Below are 20,772 nucleotides of genomic sequence, written 5' to 3'. Positions count from 1 at the left end.
CAAAATAATAATTTAGCAACAAACAGAATTAGAGCTGAAATGCATTTTGGAGTCAGCCTGGAAAGTATGCAAAGGGTGAAAACAAGAAACTTCCTCTTCATCTAACACATGAAAGGTTTTTCTATGCAGAGTTCTGAAATCACCATCTCTAACCAATAAAAACCCCTGACAACACAGTTGTTTCTGTAAAACTCTACTTGAAAAGTATAATGAAAACCTCTTCTTTCAAAGATTTTTCTCTATCCTACTAGAAAAAAAAAACAAACCCACACCAAAAAACACCAGTAACAGGAATTCCCTGAGCAACTAGCACACTTGAAAGTTGCTATTGCTTTTATTTCACAGACCATCATCTGTCACTGTAAACGTATCAACTAATCACACTATGAGAGCATTGCACCATCAGGTGTATTTACCTACGTTGATTCCAACTGTCAGGGGAAAAAAAAAAGATGAGAATGGAAACACAGCAAATGTTGTTAAATGCACAAACATCTGAAATTGTTTGCTGTCTGACTCAGCAGCTTGAACAATAACAACAGAGCTAGTCATAAAATCCTGAGATTCTGCCACATCTGCTCTGAGGACATTTCAGTAATGTTCTTTTGCTGTAAATTTAATGAAACTTATGCGGAGGAATGAACAGACCCCTCTGTGAGAACATCTCTAGTTCAGTGCTTAACGTATAACATACTACTTGTAGATCAGAGCTAAAGTAAATTTAACCACATCACTAATGTTTCCTCACACATCCAGACTACAGATAATAGAACTGAAATCCTACATATATTCTGTTTCAAAACAAGGATGAACACAGTTGTTAATGAGTTACAGCAGTCATGCAATATGCTAAAACAAACAAATGCTAAAAGAATTTCTAAGTTAAAAAGCAATCAGCACCACTGTTGGTTTTACCCTATGAAAAGATAATAGATTCACTCCAGTTTATATAGTATTACTTGGAGATTCTGTCTGAAAGATCAACCTTGGATTCTCTGAAAATCTGAATTATTCCTGACTGAGGCAGTTATGGATGAAAAGACGTATTCCAGTGGTAACGTACAGTAAAATGACAGGGAAGTTTTCTTCAATAATTGCATACAAAACATTGTCAGGGTTCACACAGATTGTTTTATTAAAGAACAATTCAGTGGCATGCAAAAACATGGCATAGTTGGCTTTATTAATCAGACCACTGAGCTAGGATTCTTCTTCTGTCTACATTGGATGAAGCTATAATTTCGTAAGAAGTTTTAGAAATAGAAAAAAGCAGGCTAGCTAGAAGCTAATGAACTTAAAACACAGTTGGACTTAACCCCCACAACTTTTCAGACAGGATGCATTCAACTATACTACTAAAGTACAAATACTCATATTCTGTGTAGGTTTTTTCTGCATTTTGTAGTAAAAGTTTGAGTGTAAAAACTTAAAAATACAAAATTCCTTGAAATCAGAAACAGTAAGACTTCCCCTCCCAAATCACAGCAGAAACTGTCAGAGTTTTTGCTTACTTTCAGTAAGGATTTGTACTTGTAAAAAGCTTTCTTAAAAAACTTGATGCGTCTGCTAAGTGTAAGAGAACAGCCCTACACTAACAACCTTTAAAGAAATATTTTAATACAAAATATTAAGCAAATTGGTTTTTAAGTTCAGAATTCTGTTCATAACATCAGAACAGCACATGTATAAATATTATAATTTAATACACTGTCAAATTAACAATGTAATAAAATAGTTTGCACAAACTAACCCTTTCATTTATGATAACTAATTCAGCACAACAAAGCAACCTATAGTATTAAACCACATGTATTAGTACATATGTCTCATGGAGACAAGATCATGTGTAGGTGAGCAGACTATGCAGTAAGCTAGAATTGTAACTCGGTGCCTTCAGGTACACTGTTACAGAGCACTCATCAGCTTTCAGCATGGGCACTCCTAGCCTCTAGAGGCATACACTAGCTAGCACAGAGTGGCATAAGCACACTAGAAAGCAAGCCGTGGATGTTCCCAACCTCTCTCAAAAATGAATCCCAGTGGATTCAGCTGCAGCAGTTTGAGAAGTTACCACGCAGCTGCCAGTACTGAAACCTCCTAAATTCAGTCCACAGTGCTATCTCCAAAGTAACAATCATTGGGATTTTATTCATCTATTTGCACTTGACTGCCTGAGTGACCTGAAGATACAGCAGCCACGGCAAAGGGCTGTAAGTGGGACAGGTAGAGAACTTATCTTAAACCACTGCAGATATATTCAGTATGAGCTTCTTCGACTAAAGCTTGTTGTGGCTTACAGTGTACTCTGTGCAACAGGATGCTCTAAAGATCCAGTGACAGAAGTGAATTACCAAAGAAATTACTTTGCTGATTAAGTTTAACAGCAGGTCATTAAAGATGGCTATTCTAGTTTGAACTTTTTTTCCAACTTTCAAAGACTCCAACTCAGAACATAAGGCAATAATCATTCTAAAGCATAGTACAAGTATCTAAACCATCTTATAAATGATACATTAAGGTGTGCTTTTATTACCCAATGGTTTTATTCAAGTAGACAAAGAGTAATTAAAGTGTTTATGACAAGACATGCTTATTTTACTTGCTCCCCCCTTTTAACTTCCTAGCTCAAGCTTAGCAAAGATTCAATTAAGTGATCAGCGTGCCACCAAGTTAAGAAAACGATTAAACAGATCTTCAAATCCTCAAGATGCTGAAGTTCTATTACAAATGAATCCTGGTATCTCCAGACAGAGAAAGTGACAAACCCAGCTTTGTTAGCTGTAGGTAACTGTCATGCTCTAGGTATGCAACTGCTCCTTTGCAGGGGTAGGCGTGCTACAGGAAAGTGCAAGTGCACAGCATATTAGTGACAAGGAAATCACAGTGATTAAGATTCGTAACTTAACTTCCCCTACAAAAAAAGGTGACAGGAAGATTTCCACGTCTTCACATCCAGTTAGAGTCAACGCAATACTCCTTGAAGGCTTGTACTACCAGGGATGTTTGGATGTCCTCTTTATTCAAACATTTCACAACAGTGGGAATACAAGTTAGAAAGGTTCACAAGGAGATGCTCCTTATCTCTTAAAGCTTTGAATTCTTCACTATTCTTCAACCCCGTCCTTGCTTGTCAGCATTTGCATGTGATTTTCTTTTCAAGAGAAAACATGGACTAAATCTTAGAAAGACAATTAAATATTCTCCAAATAAGTCTCATGTGTAGAGGCAGAGCCCCTCCTGTTCCCTGACCTTTACTCCAGACTTCTGCCAAATATGTTTTTAAACGGCAAAGTGAAGATCCAGTTCAATGTTTACTATTCATGACTTCTGGCTACTTACTTCTTATGAAAACAGACTACAAAAGCCATAGACACTTGTCTCTTTGCATACGTACTACCACCTGTCCACTTTATGAGCTGTTGTTGAAAGCTGTTCTTTTTTCCAATGACCAAAGCTCTACTTTCCCCCAAAAGCAGGTGAAACTTGGCATCACTTGGAAGTAAATACACAACAGATAACTTTTTGTGGTATTTAGAACCACAGTTTGATTGTCAGGTTTGCAAAAGTTTAAAAATTGAGTTGGGATGTAAGGTAATGCCTACTAAATTCATGACTTGAGACCTCAGTAATGAAACACATTAATTTCAGACATTTCACTTAGATGTAAATTTTTAAACACAGATGAATTGCCTATGCTAACTGTGAAAGTGTCAGCACTAGCTTGTCACAAACTGTTCATAAACAAGAAACGGTTTGCAAGGAGGATACCTCAAACAACTTGAGTGGGATGCCTTGTGGAAGAGAAGCGGAGCAAGCTCTGCGGACGTGGGGTCATGGGCCATTTCTCTCCCCCTCCTTCCTGTTGTTGCCCAGAGACAGAACATGCCTAACTGCACAGATACAAGCCAGAGAAAACGAGAACCTTCTGGAACAACCTATTGCGCATGCATAAGAAAGACTATATAAAGGCAACACCCCTCATGTGTCTTTGTTGACCCACCATCTATAGACCAAGCTGGCTACTCTGTGACGACACAGGATCCAAGGGTGGTGATTCCCCTTTTCCTATCCTCTCCTCCTCTCTTTTCGCTCTCTCTCTCTTTCTTACATACATTCATGTATATGAGTTTTGTATGAATCGAATTGCGATTGGTTGATCATTGACGGGTTATTAGGAAAACAGTCTCATGCCAAAGTGCCTTCATTCCTTCTCTGGATGTTTATCAGTTGATTCTTGCCAAATAGTCTCCACTCACTCACTAAAGTGGTCAGTTAATAAAGTGACCAGCTCAATTGTTCCTCTGAGTCACTGTCGTGACTTGGCCTGCCCTGTGGCTCTGCCGAGCAGAGACCGGCTCTTCCACCAGCATGTAGACTCTCGGGGAATTCAAAAGATTCACCCCCCTCGTAACCCACCACGTGGGACAACACATAACTATAATTTTACAACTCTGTTCGCTTCCCTCAAATTACAGTCAGTTTTTTAAACCTCACTCTAGATTACAGTACCAGTCTACAATCATTTAGAAATAAATTACCAAGATAATTACATTAGCAAACTACAGATTGATCTTAGTTGCACTATGGTAAGCCATAACGTAGAAGATATCAAAACCAGTGAAGTAGTAGCTGCACCATCAACATACCTTTGTACTTGTTCACATGGTCATTGCAACAGTGAAAATAAACAACCATTTTAAAAAGTAACACCTGGAAAACCTTAGCACTTTCCTCCTCTAAGTTTAGATATTAATAGGACAAAAGAAATTAAATGCAATCTACTACTTGTTCAGTTGGCTGATTTAGTGAAGGGCTAGACACCATGAAGTGAAACTGAGTGAATTCGGGAATTTTATTACATGCAGCACCTGGGAAAGAAAGAAAAAAAAAAAAGAGTATAATTTGCTATGTTTGGGATTAGTGCCTTTGTCATTGTACTTTATCATCTAAAGACCCAGTTACTAATTCTACTACAATGGTGTAATTATTCTTTTACAATCTGTTTAACCCAAGACATCTTGACAGTATTTAATTTTTAAGTAAAAATACAGTGCTACTGACTGCTGTAGTGCAATTAATGCCCTTATAATACAATTTGAAACAGTAACGTGAGTTAGGAAAATATCTCTCTCTCTTTTTCATTCCTGATTAACTTAATGAGTTCCTCCAACACTAATCTCTTAAACACAGAACTATGGGAAATAAGAGATCAAAGAACAGCAATAAGCAGTCTAACTAAATAAGCTGTGTTGATTAGCAAATTGTATTTCCTACTGATCTAAGAGTTCACTAATGAGATGCCTGGCACAATGACTGATCTTGGATTGCTTTGAAGCTATGCTTAACATTCACATTCTCCCTGCCTTATGCCATATCTAGGGGAGGCATAAGCATTCTTTTTTAAAACCTTCAAATTAATCATATACAGTCCAGGAAAACACATGAAGGTTGTAAATAATTTTGATTTTTACTGAGACTTGCATAAATTTTGCACAAGTCTAAGACATCAAAATGCAGCGAAAAAATTAAAGTATCTCAAATCCACACTAGGACACAGATGCCCTGCTAACCAGCATTTGATATTACAAATGGCCAGTATTGCTGCAGTGTTCAAAGAACAATTAAAGAGTTCTGCTTTAAAATCCACCTTCAGTTTTGTACTTCTGTGACCTAGTTAGGTTCAACAAGCTTTGTCTGATAAGCAAAATACATACCGTAACTTCCAGTTGTATTGGCACATATAACAGCACCAAAGAACTTTGGAGCATACTTCTGGATTCTGGAAATAACTTTCTGACAGGCTACTGTTGGGTCTATTCCCATCCTCATATACTCCACAGCTTGAAAACTAAAAAAACAACCAAGCCCACACTCAGACAGTACTCAGGTTATATATTCTAAAAAAAACATTGACAGACCTTGATTTCTTTGAATAATGGAAACACATGATAAATAATCTTTAACCAAACTTCATATTGGCAATTATTGCTCAAGTTCTACATGAAAGGTAATCAGAAACAGGACTAAAGGGGACTGCAAGATGTCATCTATGCCATCTGTCATTCTAAGGAACAAGCCTGGGATAACTGATCATTTGCAGCAGAAGAGGCTAAGCAACAGATCAGTTCAAGATCTGCAAAGAAGCAGTTAAAGAGTTAGTGGCTTTCATTTTTCGTTGCATGATTAAGTCTGACATTAAAAGTTATTACTAGTTTTCAAAAAGGCCAATGTCAAGACGCTTTTTTGGAGAAAACTGACCGCCAATATTACGTAACTGATAAATTACTGATTTCAGTAAGCATCAAAAAAATCTTTCAGACAAAACTCAAGTTTCTGAAAACCTCAAAATTGACACATTTTCTTTATTTCATGAATATGAAGGTACAATGTTTTGATCAAGACTTTGAGCCACTTTCAAATTTTTTGCAAGCCAATTTAAAAAAAATCTTACTCTAAATGAAAGAGTACTCAAAATGAACTTCATTTTTATCCTCAGTATCATTAGAGAAATGACTATATGGGCATTGCTTGAGATGAATCAGCTGTATTTCCAAAATGTCCTGAGGCAAAAAAGCTACTTTTGTTGTTGTTTTCTTTCAGAACCTGAAGATTAAAAGATAATGCATAATATAACTTACAAGAAAACAACACTAGAATTTGTTTTGATGAAAGATGCATATACCAAAACCAATTCTGGTTACACTAAGACTCATCTACAGATAGCATTAACTACAGATGTTATTAAAGTACCGCAGAAGCAAACTTTCCTTGCATTTTGAGACTCCCTATTACCTTTGATTTATTCTAACAGTCAAATAGGTTCAAGTTATCTAAAGATAACTAGCTGAATATAAAGCTGTATTTCACAGGGGTGTCTTCACTAATCAAAAAACTCAGTAAAGTGTTACTATCTCAAAGAAGGCAGATAGAAAATATTAGCAATTTTGCCCTTTATTTGACACTTCCTTCACTTCTGGCAGGTCAATTCTATGCTTTGTTTTCATGTGGGAATATCTAAATAACATGGAATTAGGAAAGATCTGCATCTACAAGGAACCTGTGATTAACCACCTAGTCTGAGTTGTTTTCTAAAACCCAGTGGTGCCAACACAATGTTTTAAGCATTACAGCCAAATCCTTCAGGCTGCTAAACTGTAATGTAAGATTTTATTGATTAACCTCATAGTGGAGCTCAACTCCCTACTACTGTTGGTATCCGATACCTCAGGATAATTCATGAAGTTGTCAATTGCCTTGTATTTCAAGACTGCCTTGGAACAGCTTGAAACTCATTGAGGACATTTGTAAATATGCAACAGCTAGTAGGCATTCATAACTGCCAGAGTTTCAGAAAAAGCACCTGAGTAATATGAAGGCCACTCCTGTATATTCCTCCAAGCATCAGTGCCCATTATGTTCAGCACAGACTTCCATAACTCATTCCCGCTGAGGCCGACCCACGAGAATGACTGTCAAGACTCAGTGATGAAAACAGCCATATTTTACACAGGTTATTCAACCACGACGACAGCACTAAAACCCTCTTCCAGTTTCAAATTAGATGGAATTACATAGGACTGTTAAAGTGACACCTCCCCACTCTCCTGAGTAATCTAAGACTCACTCCTCATCCTTTCTACAATTTATAACACTTATTTCCCACACAACAAAGCACTTTGAAGGAGAAAGCTAATCAGTTCTGTTAAAAAGCATGCAGGTTGGGAATACACTCATTACCTGCTGCCTGTTTGCTCACAGCTTGACAGCATTAAGGGATCTGTCATCAAGATATTTAAGAAGTCACTTCTTTTAAGACAGATCATAAGGATGACTTGATTCTGCTACTGTTCTTTCCCCTTCCATTCCTTCCTTTACTCCCACTTCAGCAACCAGTAAGTCAGACTGTCTTTTTAATCAATTACTTCATCTGCTGAGTTCACATTTTGCTAGAGAAAGCTAGCAATGTCTGCCCTAAGGACAAACCTGGGTAAGAAGCGCATCATGATGTCACCATCCCCAGTGGCTGCAGCTCCTCCGGCTGTACTATCTGCATAGGATCCTGCTCCAGCTATCGGAGAATCTCCTACACGGCTGTAGTGAACAATGGAAAAAAAACAGAAACTGGAAACTACAGAAAACTATAATTTACTAATTCCAGTGGGACTGCATTAATGGAATAGCCCTTGGCCTGATATCGACAAGTTCTTATGACATGGGCACACTTTTAACTTTGTCAACCTTACTCCCTCCAGCTGGGTTAGTGTTAAACCCACAGGAGAACAGAACAGGTAAAGAGGTCACTCCTCTGCAGTCAGAAGTCTTGCCTTGAAACTACCAATAAAAGTGATCTGTGATAACCTGACTGACCTGAGGCTTAATCCACCTCCAATGCACAACTGTTTGTTATTACACTGACTATAGTTAGGGCAGTAAGGTTTAGCCAGTGGGCAACAGTAAGCAGCTGGGGACATTAGTAAGTTCAGTAACTTGCTGCTAAATCCAGAAGCTGTCCAACTTGGCTGACAGACAAGATTCCTAACTGGATAGAAAAAAATCTCAAAGACAAAATACAAGCCTGGGGCTCTAATTCCATGTACACTGCTTTGGAGACTATGCACCTCTCCGGAATTCTCATTTATCTCTGGTGCCTTGCCTTACAAGTTGCCTCACAACTGTGCCAGTTTGTGTCTCTATGGCGAACTAAGCCAGCCGAAAAACAAGCATTCCATCAAACACAAATCATCTTGCAACTGAATCAGTTTCTCAGTATTAGGATTTACAGCAGTGCCCAGAAATAAGCAAGGCCATTTTGTGATCATGGCAATCTAAACCACATAACCTTTGGATAAGCTTAACACAGGAAATGAGATGGGAAGAAAGCTTTTTTGTAAAACCAGATACTAACCCTGGAATTTTGTGGGCTGCACCATTAGTAGATGTCCCAGAAGCAACAGTTCCACTCTCGCCAATTACAATCATACCTAAAATTTTCAATAGGGATGAAACATATTCTGAAACACTCCTAACAAATTTGTTAAACTGACACTATGGTTATCAAACAGAATCATGATGCACAGACTATTCAAATTACTGATATCCTGAAACACAGCAAAGTTGTACTCAAAGAAAACAAGTTCTTTGTAAAACACATTTGGAAAGTTTTTCAGTGTATTACAAGAGCTCAGAAGGGAATCTAGAACAGTGAGTGCTATACTGTTCAGAGCTGTACATTACTGCTGCCCAAGCAGCCACTGTCTCCTGATAACACCTGCATCAACCAGTAGACAAGAAGTGCCTGGTGTGACCACATCCTGCACCAGTACCATCAGAACAACAAAATTTGAAGTTATAAATGGTGCTCGAGGGAGATTAAAAGAAAAGTCAGGAGGATGAGCTTAAATTTGGCAGAAGGTGAAATACTGCCTACCAAAGTAACAAGAATTACATGACAGGCAAATGTGTGGATGAGCCTGCCCCTTATTAATTTTGTGCTGATAACGAAGCCACTGCCTCATTAGAGAAGTTTAGATTGGCACTTGGAACAGGATTTGGGATCAGCTGCTTCTCCACAGAGCAAGACTTCATCTCTTTAAGAGAGGGCAGAAATCGCTGCTGGCATGAAACTCCAGTACAAAGTGAGAGCCAAGAAACAGAATTCAAATTCCATGATCTCACTAAGCTGTACCTCCTCATAAAAAAGTTTCCTAACCAGTAGAAGCTAAAAGCATAGAGGCGCTGACTCTATGGCCACCATTAGCCTCTGCAAAAAGACCGGAAGAGCATCAGTTCCTACCAACTTCCTAAATGCATTCTGAATGAAGACTTTTCTCAAAATGTGTTAGTCAAGGAGACATTTCATATACAAAACAAACAATGGAGCAGGAGAACTTGATAAGCCCATCATATAGTACAAAACAGCACAGGACTACTTAATGATACAATCAATTCCTGAATTCCATTTAGCAGATTCCCCTCTCATCCTGACACTCCACAATTTCCACGTTTTCTAGAATATATTGAAGACTGTATATCCCAGTAAAGAAAGCTACCTACCAACTTAAGAATTTGGTAGTTTGCCTGACTTCTGTAGAACATTAATTGGTTATTAGTAGGGTGGACTGGAAGCAAAGAAGAAAGATTCACACTTGAAACAACTTGTTAATTCTTGGTCTTGCAAATACTGTCAGGCAAAAAGTTCTGAATTGCTAAACTGAGAAAAATCCAGACTAAAACAAAAAGTGTAAATTTCAGGACTACAAAGCATAAAGCTTTGAAAGACATGAATCTGTAACTGCTCCAGTCCTTTGTCTGATCTGCTCATTAATCAGCTTATAGGCTTAGCAATTAACAATCCTCAATCAGTAAACTCTTAGAAGTCTTTGGGGACTACTACTGCTAACCTGCTTTAAGCATAGTAGTTTCTGTAGAAATTTATTGATTTAGTCAAAAGCCAGAATAGAAGAAGAATGAAAGTAAGCTTTATTTTATAAGTTTAAGGACTGTTTGGCAAACATTGCTTTTGGCTGGCAACAGGACTAACTGTTTACACCACTGTAAAGCCTTTTAAGTTGGTCTGACAGCCAAAGGGGTGACTTGACCTAAGTTAACCATAATCAAGATAAAAATAATTATTTTTAACCTTTATCAGTTTTCTAAGAATCCATAGCTACTCAAGCAATTATGCCAAGATATCTGACAGAAAAGCAACAGGGCAATGAAACAGCTAAAGGGCTAAAAATGAAGCAAGCGGCTATGCAGTCAGCACACTGAAAAAAAAGAACACAAAAAAAATTCCTACTTTTTGGCACTCAAACCTAACACATAAGTAACACAATCTTGAAACCACTATAAATAGGAAATAATGCCTATATGAAATATTTGTCTTTAAACTCAGTATGATTTAATTTGTAGGGGAATGAGGAAAAAAAAGTAGCATCAGAGTTACCAAAGGTTGTTACCAATAGTATCATGATTATGAACACTTCTTTGTGAGATGGTCTGTTCTTCTTTACAAGTTACTTTTTCAGGCCGTTTGTATGGTCCACAAGATTTTGAAGAGTCTGGTACCACATTCTGTAATTATTTTGTTATTTGCATGAATAACATATTATGCTGCATTACAGATAAACTTAAAAATACTACAATCAATATCTATAATCTACTACACATGTATCAGATGCCCAATACTTAAATTATACAGCCATACTGAAATCCCACAAGTTGTTTTGTTTAAAGAATAAAGACTGACTTCTGGTATTATATGGTAAAAAGTTTTTCCTACTAGGAAGTTATGTTGTTCGCATTAAAGAATCTCTTTTGCTCAATCGACTGGTAAAAAAAAACCAAACTCATTCTTCAGCAAAATGAAGAAAATTTTCAATCTGAAAAAACAACCAGATGAACTAAGCTTGTTTTACTAATGTCAAGATATTATGTCAAGTCACTATCAATATCAAGATATTCTCCCAGCTGAAAAACAGAATACGTATTGAATTAAAATGGTTCAGTAATGCAGCATTTCATATCCAAGAAACAACGAAGGCAGTGTATAAACATGTAGAAATCTGCAACTCCAATCCCAAAATAAAAAAAACCAAAGCCACCCTTACCACAACAGGCAAGTTTGACAGCTGCATTAATGTGATGTGTTCACAGGTCTGAATAAAGCCACTCTAAGGACCTTAATTGCCACTGTAAGATTTTCTTTCAGAAATTTATATATGCATCAAAAAAATACATGCACTACTTTTAATTTGAGAAGTTCTGCCCAAATTTAAAGACAAAAAAAAATATTCCCCCACTAAAACAGCAATGTCAAAACCAGCAGGATTTAAGAAGTAAGAGCTAGACACATACTCTTCCTGAGTCTACCAAATGCTTGGCAATTCCAAGTTTGTTCTGTTTAATAAGCAGAACTTTTTTATTTCTTCACATGTAAAGCACAACTTTGACATAAGCTGAAGAGGCAATGCTGCATTACTGACTTTCTAAACCCCCACTTCACCACCACCACTGCACTGTACCTTCCAGTAGTTTGGCTGACAGCTTTGATTAAGCCACTTTGAATACACCGAAAGAGATTTTTGGGTAGTTAAATCTTCGTATGGAAACCCCATTCTTACAGCAAACAGGGAGGCTTTAAAAGCAACAACAAAACGAAAACCATTGATTTATTCACATTTTTACACATTTTATGATAATGCATTCATGTAATGTTATCTAGAAAACAAGAAATTCTACATTCTTTATGGAACCGAGAAATATTTCTTCAGAGAGCAGTTATCAGCCATTATAGTGATGTACAACTGCAGTAACAAACTCTCCCTTCACCAGCAGTATCAAATTTTCTCAGTTCACTGTAACTATGTTAACAGGTAAGTTTTATCAATGAAAGAGAAACAAATTTAACTCTGTTATTCAACTGGACACAAATAACCTGGAGCAAGAGTGGCCTGGGATGTGTGTGTCACAAATATTTAAATAAGTGATACAAATAATAGTGTATTTTCCTTAAAAAACTAATCTTCTATGAAATGTAAGTAACATAGTGGCACAAGATTTGGCACTAATCACTGGTATTTGCAGAAATCAATCCACCAGCTTACATCATATTACACTTCTTCCTTGCAGCTTTAAAAGTGACTGCTTCATTGTTTTCAAAATTAATATAGTATGTATCAAGAGAGCAAAAGAAATGCCAACACAAGCAGTGGAAGAATGCTGTACTTCTAAAAACAGCTTTTATAGTTAGGGAAAGGGAAAAGAAAAAGGATCCAACTGTTCTCCCATCTTTTAGTTGTAGATACCTTTGATATTACCTAGTAACAGATACTGTTGCTAGATTCAGATGCTTGAACAATTTATATTACCAATCCTTGATAATAGTGTCACTATAAGACACAGCTGAACAAGCTTCTCCAGTACAAGAATTAGGAAAAGCCTTCAATTATTTCTGGACAGCTTTTCTGTGTTTTTCTTAAAAACTAACACAATTAAAGTTTCTTCAATCAGAGAAAAAGAAAAATAACAGCTTCAAATAAATATTTATTTATTTTCCCATTTCTATAACAAGCAGGCAGGGTTTTTTATGGTGTTCGGGTTTTGTTTGGGGTTTTTTTAAGGTAAAATTGTGCTTGGGCGTGTTTCTCAGTCATTCTTTCATGACTTTTGAAGCCTTATTTCTATTCCAGGAAGCACAGTTGGTCATTTTTTACTCTCTGAACTTTTTACTTGGATTATTGGTCTAAGTATTGCTAGGACAAACAGGGAAAAGTTCAGGGACACTACGATTATGAAACTTTCCTATCTGTTGAAGACAAACCTGAAAATTTCTTGGCAGATAACCAAAATAATTCTTTTCCTCACTTGTAATCATTCTGCACTGAATGTCTCTCACCAGACTCAGTTACATTGGTACAGATGGCCTTTATTGCTATTTCTCAGACTTGTCCTAAAGAAATTAGGCAATGAATGGAGAAAGCAGTTCTTTTAACAGGGCAAGAACTGCTCACTGTGGTTAGCTGCATCTGTTCAACAAAAGCTACATCAAGGGCAAGAAGCAGGGAACTACAGGCTGATCAGCCTCACCTCTGAAGTGGTGATCACTGAGAGGTGATGTAACTAATCACTGAGAAGACGATGTAACTAACCCTGGAAACCATTTCCAAGCACATGAAGGACAAGAAGGTGATTAGAAGTAGTCAGCATGGCTTCACACAAGGGAAGTCATGCTTCATCAGTCTGATAACCATCTATGATGAAACAACTGGTTTGGTAGATGAAGGGAGAACAGTAGATATTGTCTACCTTGACTTCCGTAAGGTTTCTGACACTGTTTCCCATAAGATCCCCAAAGAGAAGGTGATAAAGTATTGGCTGGATGAGCAGACATGGACTGAAAACCAGCTGAAGGGCTTAGCTCAGAGGGTGATCAGTAGCATGAAGCCTAGTTGGAGCCAGTAACTAGCAGTGTACCACTAGGGTCAATACTGGGTCCAATAACATTCAGTATCTTCATTATTGATCTGCATGATGGGGCAGAGTATATGTACCCTCAGCAAATTTTACAGATGATACAAAACTGGGAGGAGTGGCTGAAGCACCAGGGGTTACGCTGGCATCCAGAGTGATCCTGACAGGCTGGAGAAATGGGCTGATAAGAACCTCAGACAGTTCAACAAAGAGAACTGCAAAGCCCTGCACCTGGGTAGGAACTACCCCATATACCAGTACATGCTGGGGCCACCCAGGGAGAAAGCAGCTTGGTAGGAGAAGACCTAGTTCTGGTGGGTGGCAAGCTGAACATCAGCCAGCAACGTGCCCTTGCACCAAAGGCAGGTAACAGTGCAGGCTGGGCTCCACCATTAGAAGAAGTGCTGCCAGCAGGTCAAGGGAGGTGAGCCTTCCCCTCTACTCAGCATTGGAAAGGCCACACCCAGAGTACCATGACCAGTTCTGGGCTCCCCAGTATGAGAGACATGGACATATTGGAGACAGTCCAGCAAAGGGCCACAAAGATGATTAAGGGACCGGAGCACCTCTCCTACGAGGAAAAGTTGAGGGAGCTGGGGCTGTTCAGCCTGGAGAAGAAAAGGCTCTGGAAGGGATCTCATCAGTGTATAAAAATGTCTGAAGGGAGTGTGTAAAGAAGAGTCATATGGAAAAGATGAGGGGCAATGGGTACAAGCTACTCCTGGGGAGATTCCAATTGGACAAAAGAAGAAAATTTTTCACAATGAGAACAATCAGCCACTGGAATAATCTCCCTCAGGAAGTGGTAGATTCCCAACATTGGACACTTTTAACATTCAGCTGGACAGGGCACTGGGCCATCTTGTCTAGACCATGCTTTTGCCAGAAAGGTTGGACCAGATGATCCTCGGGGTCCTTTCCAAGCTGGTATACTATGATTCTATGGAACAAAATTAATGCATGCCACAGCCTGCCTTCACCTCTCTAGTGTCAACCACTCATAAATTAAATTTTAAGAGACAGGCAGACTTTCCTGGATTGTATCACTAAATATATACAAATAAAAGTACAGTTTAGTTATTGGGAAAAAATAAGGAATAACCTCAGCAATTTTGCATCTTGAATAAAAAAAGGCTGCAGAGATTATATACATTTGTATGAAAAGGTTCTAGATAGCTTTTCTGGTGAAAATGTAAATATTTTTATTTAGAAAAGAAATTGTCATTTTCTCTCACATGCTGATTTGAAGGTTCAAATGTATTATTCTGAAGCTATAGCTCTATTTTCTCCTTATCAGTCTTCACCTGGTAAAGACAACTAGAGTTTCCTTTATCCAAGCTCCTATTTCCACAGAAAATACATTCCTTCACAAGAAATATTATACTTTCTCAATTTCTCCACTGCTCGGATTCATTCACTAACACTTATCATCATCTCCAATTTTTATTCAGACATATCTTCAGCTTTCCTGTCTTTCTTTTGCCACAACTGCTACACAGTTTCTTCTGAGGAAGTTCTCACTGACAGCAAGGACTCAGTATATCAGCCTTGTCCACATGAGTCCCATTATGCAAAGAGCTATCTTCTTAGGCTGGAAAATATATTTTAAATCAGTACTTTAATTCTTCTGTTTCTTATCTTTTCCGCTCATCTACCAATCAAAATGTTAAAAATATTTTGATAAATACCAATGAGGAAAGGACTATTATGAGTATTTCTTCCTCTGCTATTTAACACCTGACCAATTTCTTTTTCAGCATCACCTGTGAAATCTCTCTTACCAAAGCCACTTGTAACCTAATCATGGCCAACCACCCAAATTAAATAGAACCCACAAATAGAGCTCTTTTCAGACTTTCTGTCAAACACTGTCCTCACCTCCCTCTATTGACCTATTTTACCCTGTCAAAAAGCTGCCATTACACTTATTTCTCTATCAGTCTGTACACATTAATTCCTTCAAGAATCTTTTCTTATCAATTTCAAAGCACTTGACTCACCCTTAATGCTCAGATGTCAACTTCCACACTTGTCTCCACATTTCTTTCTGAGCAGGCACACACATTTTAAAAGTCCTTAACTGTGAGCTAAGTAACCTTCCACTCACTCACTATTCATATACCTCCCTAGAACATACATCTTGTTTTGAAACCAGTATTACTCTAGCAGCTGCTCCTATTTTAAAAGCTCAACTATTCCTCCAGTTTGCTATTGCTATTTTGTTGTGCCTAGGAGTACAGCTCCTAATGTAATTTTTTTCATTCAAGTTCTAGTATTTTTAAACTATGAAATACAGTAATCATGTTCAATATATACTAAAGTAGTAAAATGTACCTGTAACGTCTATTAATTCTGTCATTCCTTAGAGAAAGTTACTTAATGGTTTTAAATTAAATGTTTACATCTAACAGCTTCTACAGTGTCTTGTATCAAATCATCCTTGATACTTTTGACAGCAGTGATATTAGCAAAGCCTTGGGATTACAAGTTAATATTTGCAGTTAAATTGGTGGAAAGACCATAAAATTGTATTTTTCATGGCCAAATAACAGACTAAAACCTAATTCATACACATGTAATAAGAAAGTAAACACTTCTGAATTATTTGACTAGATTCATTTGATTGTCAGGGAATCCTTCCACCTATATATTACCAAGATTAATATATGGCAATTTTAACAGGAAGTGTTTTAAGAAGAGGGTATGACTTGGAAACAGTTAAAGGAATAATTACCTGACTCTCCTACTAATAATGTATGCTTAGTGTATTCCATGACCTTTCGCGCTACGCCAATTGCATTTTTTATATGCCTGAGATCCGCAACTGCCCCAACGTCCATAGTGTTACTGGAAACAAGAAATATTTAAAACTTATTAAAAATACAAGAATAACTGTACATTTTTTATTAGAAAAAATCTGTTCTCGTCTAAATTAGAAAGCTTGCTCCTTTAACGTATTGCTTTAATTGTTCTATGTCATAGACAGATGGCATCACGCTAGTAGGGAAGAACTTCGTACATGTATCACTTCCTTTCACAGGCATGGGGATGTTGCTCAAGTAACAACTACATCCACAGTAGAGTAACTATTTTGTTATATAAACTCATAACATGAACCACACACTTGCAATTCCTTTTTAATCAGGACAGTTTTAAACGTTAAAGTATAGAAGACAATTGCTCCAGAAATGAAATATTTATGGAATGAATGTAGAGGGAAAGCTTACAATGCTACAAACCATCTGCTTTGCAAGTGCTGTATCTAGAGCCAGATAACTGAACTACATGTAAAGATTCAATAACAAATATGTTTAGCTACTCTCCCACCAATTAAAGAAGTATTTTTCCTAGTTCCACAAGTTAACATATAACTTGTCCCATAGTCAGCCCTAAACCAACAAGCTCTCTATACAACTCTCATTAAAGTGTCTAAAAATGACAAGAATCATTCTTTTCTCCATGTAGTTTTCTTACCCATCCATAATCATTGCATCCAGTGTTGTTTCTCCACTTTCATCTGGGCTTCCTCCATATCCCACACTTCCATCACACTGGTCAATCTCACACTGACCACAGCCTCTCTCAACCGCATCCAGCTCAGAACCTCCCAACTGTAATACTCTCCAAGCTGTAATCAACACAAATAATTAAATGTCACCCGTGAAAACAGGCTCCACTACTGCTTTAAAGAATGTTTTAAAGATGGACATAATGACAATGCACTATGTAAGTGGATAGAGAAAGTAAACTATAACTTATAGGTGAAATAAAGTCAAAATATAAATCATTCAAAAGAATATAAAGCATTACTTTTCTAAACACTGTTTTTCTTGCATGTTTCATTAGTGTTTCTGACTTGAGTAACAAAGCTTTTTTTCTCACTGGCAACATATTCTTTACTATCATCACAACTTTATGTATTAAATAACCTCCTGTGTGCCCAGAAACAAACATTAGTTTATCACTGTTTTTTAAAAGCCTTTAGGGGGGAGGGAGAGGGGGAAGCAAAACTTTCATTTAAAAAAAAAAAAAAAAAGGAAGTTGCAACAAGCAGCTCTCAAAAGCTTCCTATGAGAATACTGTGTCCAGCTGCAGAATAAAAAGATCTAAAAGATACAGCGATCTAAAAGATCTAAACCTACATCAGTAGCTTCATGAGAACAAAAAGAAAGTGTAAATGATATAAAAAAAATTACAGTCTCCACCTTCTCCTGCTCAACCCTTAGTCTTCTATTCTTTAGGATCTAGCTCACAGTACAGTTTTGTAAGACATTACGAACGTGCCAAATGACACGACTTGAATAAACTGGGCCTGAAGGCTTTGCACACATGACATTTCACAAGGTTGGACCTCAGGCAAGATTTTCCACGATGGCTAAGCTTGCTGCCAGTGACAGTTGCAGTCCTGCTTCCTCCTCCTTGTGCTAGCTCTGGTGTTCTTATCATCTGCCAGACCCAGCACAAAGTAGGTAACAGAAGGACACAGCCCAGCTCTTTTGGGGAGATCTATTACACTGTCTCAACCATCTCAGGAAGTCTCATCTTCATAAATGCTGCATGCAGCTGCATGAAACTGCCTGCACCAAGGAAAAACTAAAACTTAATACCTAGCAACCAACTCCACATATGGTTGTGCATTATAAACTTCAGTGGAAACTGCTCCAATTCCCATTATCTTTATTTCTGTGATTAGCCCTAACATCCTTTTAAAAGCTGCAAAGCAAGGGCCTTGCAGTTTTCATGACTGTATTTCACTTCTAACACATACAAGGCTTTACAGGTAACTCATTTCACTAGCAAGACTTCCCTAATAAGGGGTTATTTACAACCCACCTATGTTAAACTAGCCTATGAGTCTTTTAAAATCAGTATCCACAACTAATTTATGTTGCCACGGGAAAAACCTACTTTGACTGTCAATAACATATCACTAAATAAGACAGAGTTCCAAAAATACTCAGATCTAAATCTTTAGGGGCAAGAATGAATCTCGGAAGGACACCATTAAAAACAAGGCACCACTGCAAACGCCACAAGAGCGTAAACCACATTACTAGCAGAAAAATGTTTTCAATCTAGCTTTTCCACAGCTCATAACGCTTTTTTTTTTTTTTTAACCGCATTTTTCCCAACCTTGAAAGTTAAACCATTCGCTCGCAGGCTCTCGGCCCACACCAGGGCTCGGCGGCACAGCGCCATCGCTGCAAACGCAAGCTCAGGGGCTTGACCCCTTCCCACACGCAGGTACTCCGGCTCCCTCAGAGCCGCCGCGGGCGCAGCCTCCCTGCCGGTACCGCGGCTCGCTCCGGCCTGCGAGGGGCGCAGAGCGGGCAGGAGGCAGCCCGGGCCCGCCGCAGCCAGAGCCGTTTAACGGAAGCACGGTCACAGCTCGCTTCTTCCTGCCACGCATAAGCGCGGTCACGCCTAAGAGACTTATTTTAAGCCAACGCGCAGAGCCCCCCTCCAGCCCCTCAGCTTGAGGAGCACCGAGCGAGCGAACGGCACGGCCCTATCCTGTCCCACCCGGACCGGCCCCCCGCCGGGACACCTGTCTCCGCGGCCTTCCTAAACGCCCAGGTATTGATGGCTACGGGCAGGGCGGCGGCTGAGGTGGCGCCCGCCAGCTGCAACACGACGAGCAAGAGAAACGCGGCAATCATCAACGCGACAATCATCGTCGCGCCGCGTCCCGCCGCCATCGCCGCCCGCCCGGCCGAGCCCCCACAGCGCCGCCACGAACCGGGCGACTGCGACAGCGCATGCGCACACGGCCCGGCCGTGGCGGAGCGATACGGTCGCTGGCAGTTGTGGACGGCGGCGGAGGGTGCTGCCCGCCCCGGGGAGTGATGCGTCTGCAGAGGTTAGGGCTTGGTGTTGACCTCCTGAGGAACACTTTTGTGGCAAGGAAAAACCTAAATACCTCCCAGCAAAGGCCAAGGCCCAGAGTAGATTAAAATACAATTTATGTTTATGGTATGCCTGGATGTGTGTTAAAGCCAGTCTCCTTGTGTGGAGGTCACAGTCCGTCAGTGGAATTGCCGGTGATGAGCTGTGGGGATGAGGCTGCACCGTGGGCGTCAGCAGAGACCCAGAGCTGGGCCAGCCTGCGGTAGTGTTCAAAAGCGATCTGCACTTATGCTCATGAGGTTCACATGCAGCATCTTTATGTGCCGCTTTGTTAATGTGTACATTTTTGTCAAAAGTGTCTTAACAGCACAGAGATGTTTCTGCAAAGGGTGCATTTTGGGATCTACTGTAGCTTTACAGAATTTGTAAAAAGCCTTGTTTTGTAGAAAGCATAAAGCATATAACAATTTCTTAATTCTGTCCCTGCCATTAAAGCTTCTCATTATAAACCATTAGCAATAGTTTAAAGTCATTTGACACGTTGCCATAGTAGTCTGACTGTTTTCAGGCCCGTAGACTCACCTGCTGTCAGCGTAATGCACCGATTTGTGTTCAGGGCTGATTACATTCAAGCAGTCTCTGATCATCAACCAGCTATTATTTCTGAGCAATGTGAAAAAAGGTGGCTTCTGCTTCTACCACAGGAAGTGAATATAAAATATACCCTTTTTTTTTTTTTTTTTTTTAGCTTTTTCGGCTTATTACTCCTTTTCAATATATGATGGGCTGAACTGAATTACACTTTATCAGCAATGTCTCTGGTCTTGTATTTGTGGTAAGAGGAGATACTTGGGCTTCATGTGTGACAGGCTCAAGCTTGTAGGCATGTATAAATTGTAAGTGTACCCAGGCTGGTTTAAAAAGCCTGAACCAATATTATTTTTGTTATAACAA

The 20,772-nt window shown here is 38.8% G+C and overlaps 1 protein-coding gene across 1 annotated transcript; it reads right to left on the bottom strand.

Annotated features, from left to right (window-relative positions):
* Nucleotides 1-1,108: 1,108 nt before the first annotated feature.
* On the bottom strand, nt 1,109-19,929 carry AGA (aspartylglucosaminidase). The gene is made up of 9 exons (XM_074866420.1): nt 19,520-19,929; nt 17,446-17,599; nt 16,706-16,818; nt 12,024-12,136; nt 10,959-11,073; nt 8,906-8,981; nt 7,984-8,091; nt 5,715-5,848; nt 1,109-4,868 (listed from the first exon to the last, which is right to left on the bottom strand). The coding sequence occupies exons 1-9, from the start codon at nt 19,668-19,670 to the stop codon at nt 4,768-4,770; spliced, it is 1,065 nt and encodes a 354-aa protein (XP_074722521.1). The 5' UTR covers nt 19,671-19,929; the 3' UTR covers nt 1,109-4,767.
* Nucleotides 19,930-20,772: the final 843 nt, after the last annotated feature.

Source organism: Strix uralensis, chromosome 4 (genome assembly GCF_047716275.1).
Source record: "Strix uralensis isolate ZFMK-TIS-50842 chromosome 4, bStrUra1, whole genome shotgun sequence".
In the NCBI taxonomy this organism is placed as follows: domain Eukaryota; kingdom Metazoa; phylum Chordata; class Aves; order Strigiformes; family Strigidae; genus Strix; species Strix uralensis.
This window is presented reverse-complemented; position numbering and strand designations above follow the sequence as displayed.

Coding starts and splice junctions, on each gene's coding strand:
- AGA (XM_074866420.1), bottom strand. CDS start 19,670: ATGGCGGCGGGACGCGGCGCGACGATGATTGTCGCGTTGATGATTGCC. Junction 12,137..16,705: donor ATTATTAGTAGGAGAGTCAG/GTAATTATTCCT, acceptor TTGCTTTTAAAG/CCTCCCTGTTTGCTGTAAGA. Junction 4,869..5,714: donor CAATACAACTGGAAGTTACG/GTATGTATTTTG, acceptor TTTCTTTCCCAG/GTGCTGCATGTAATAAAATT.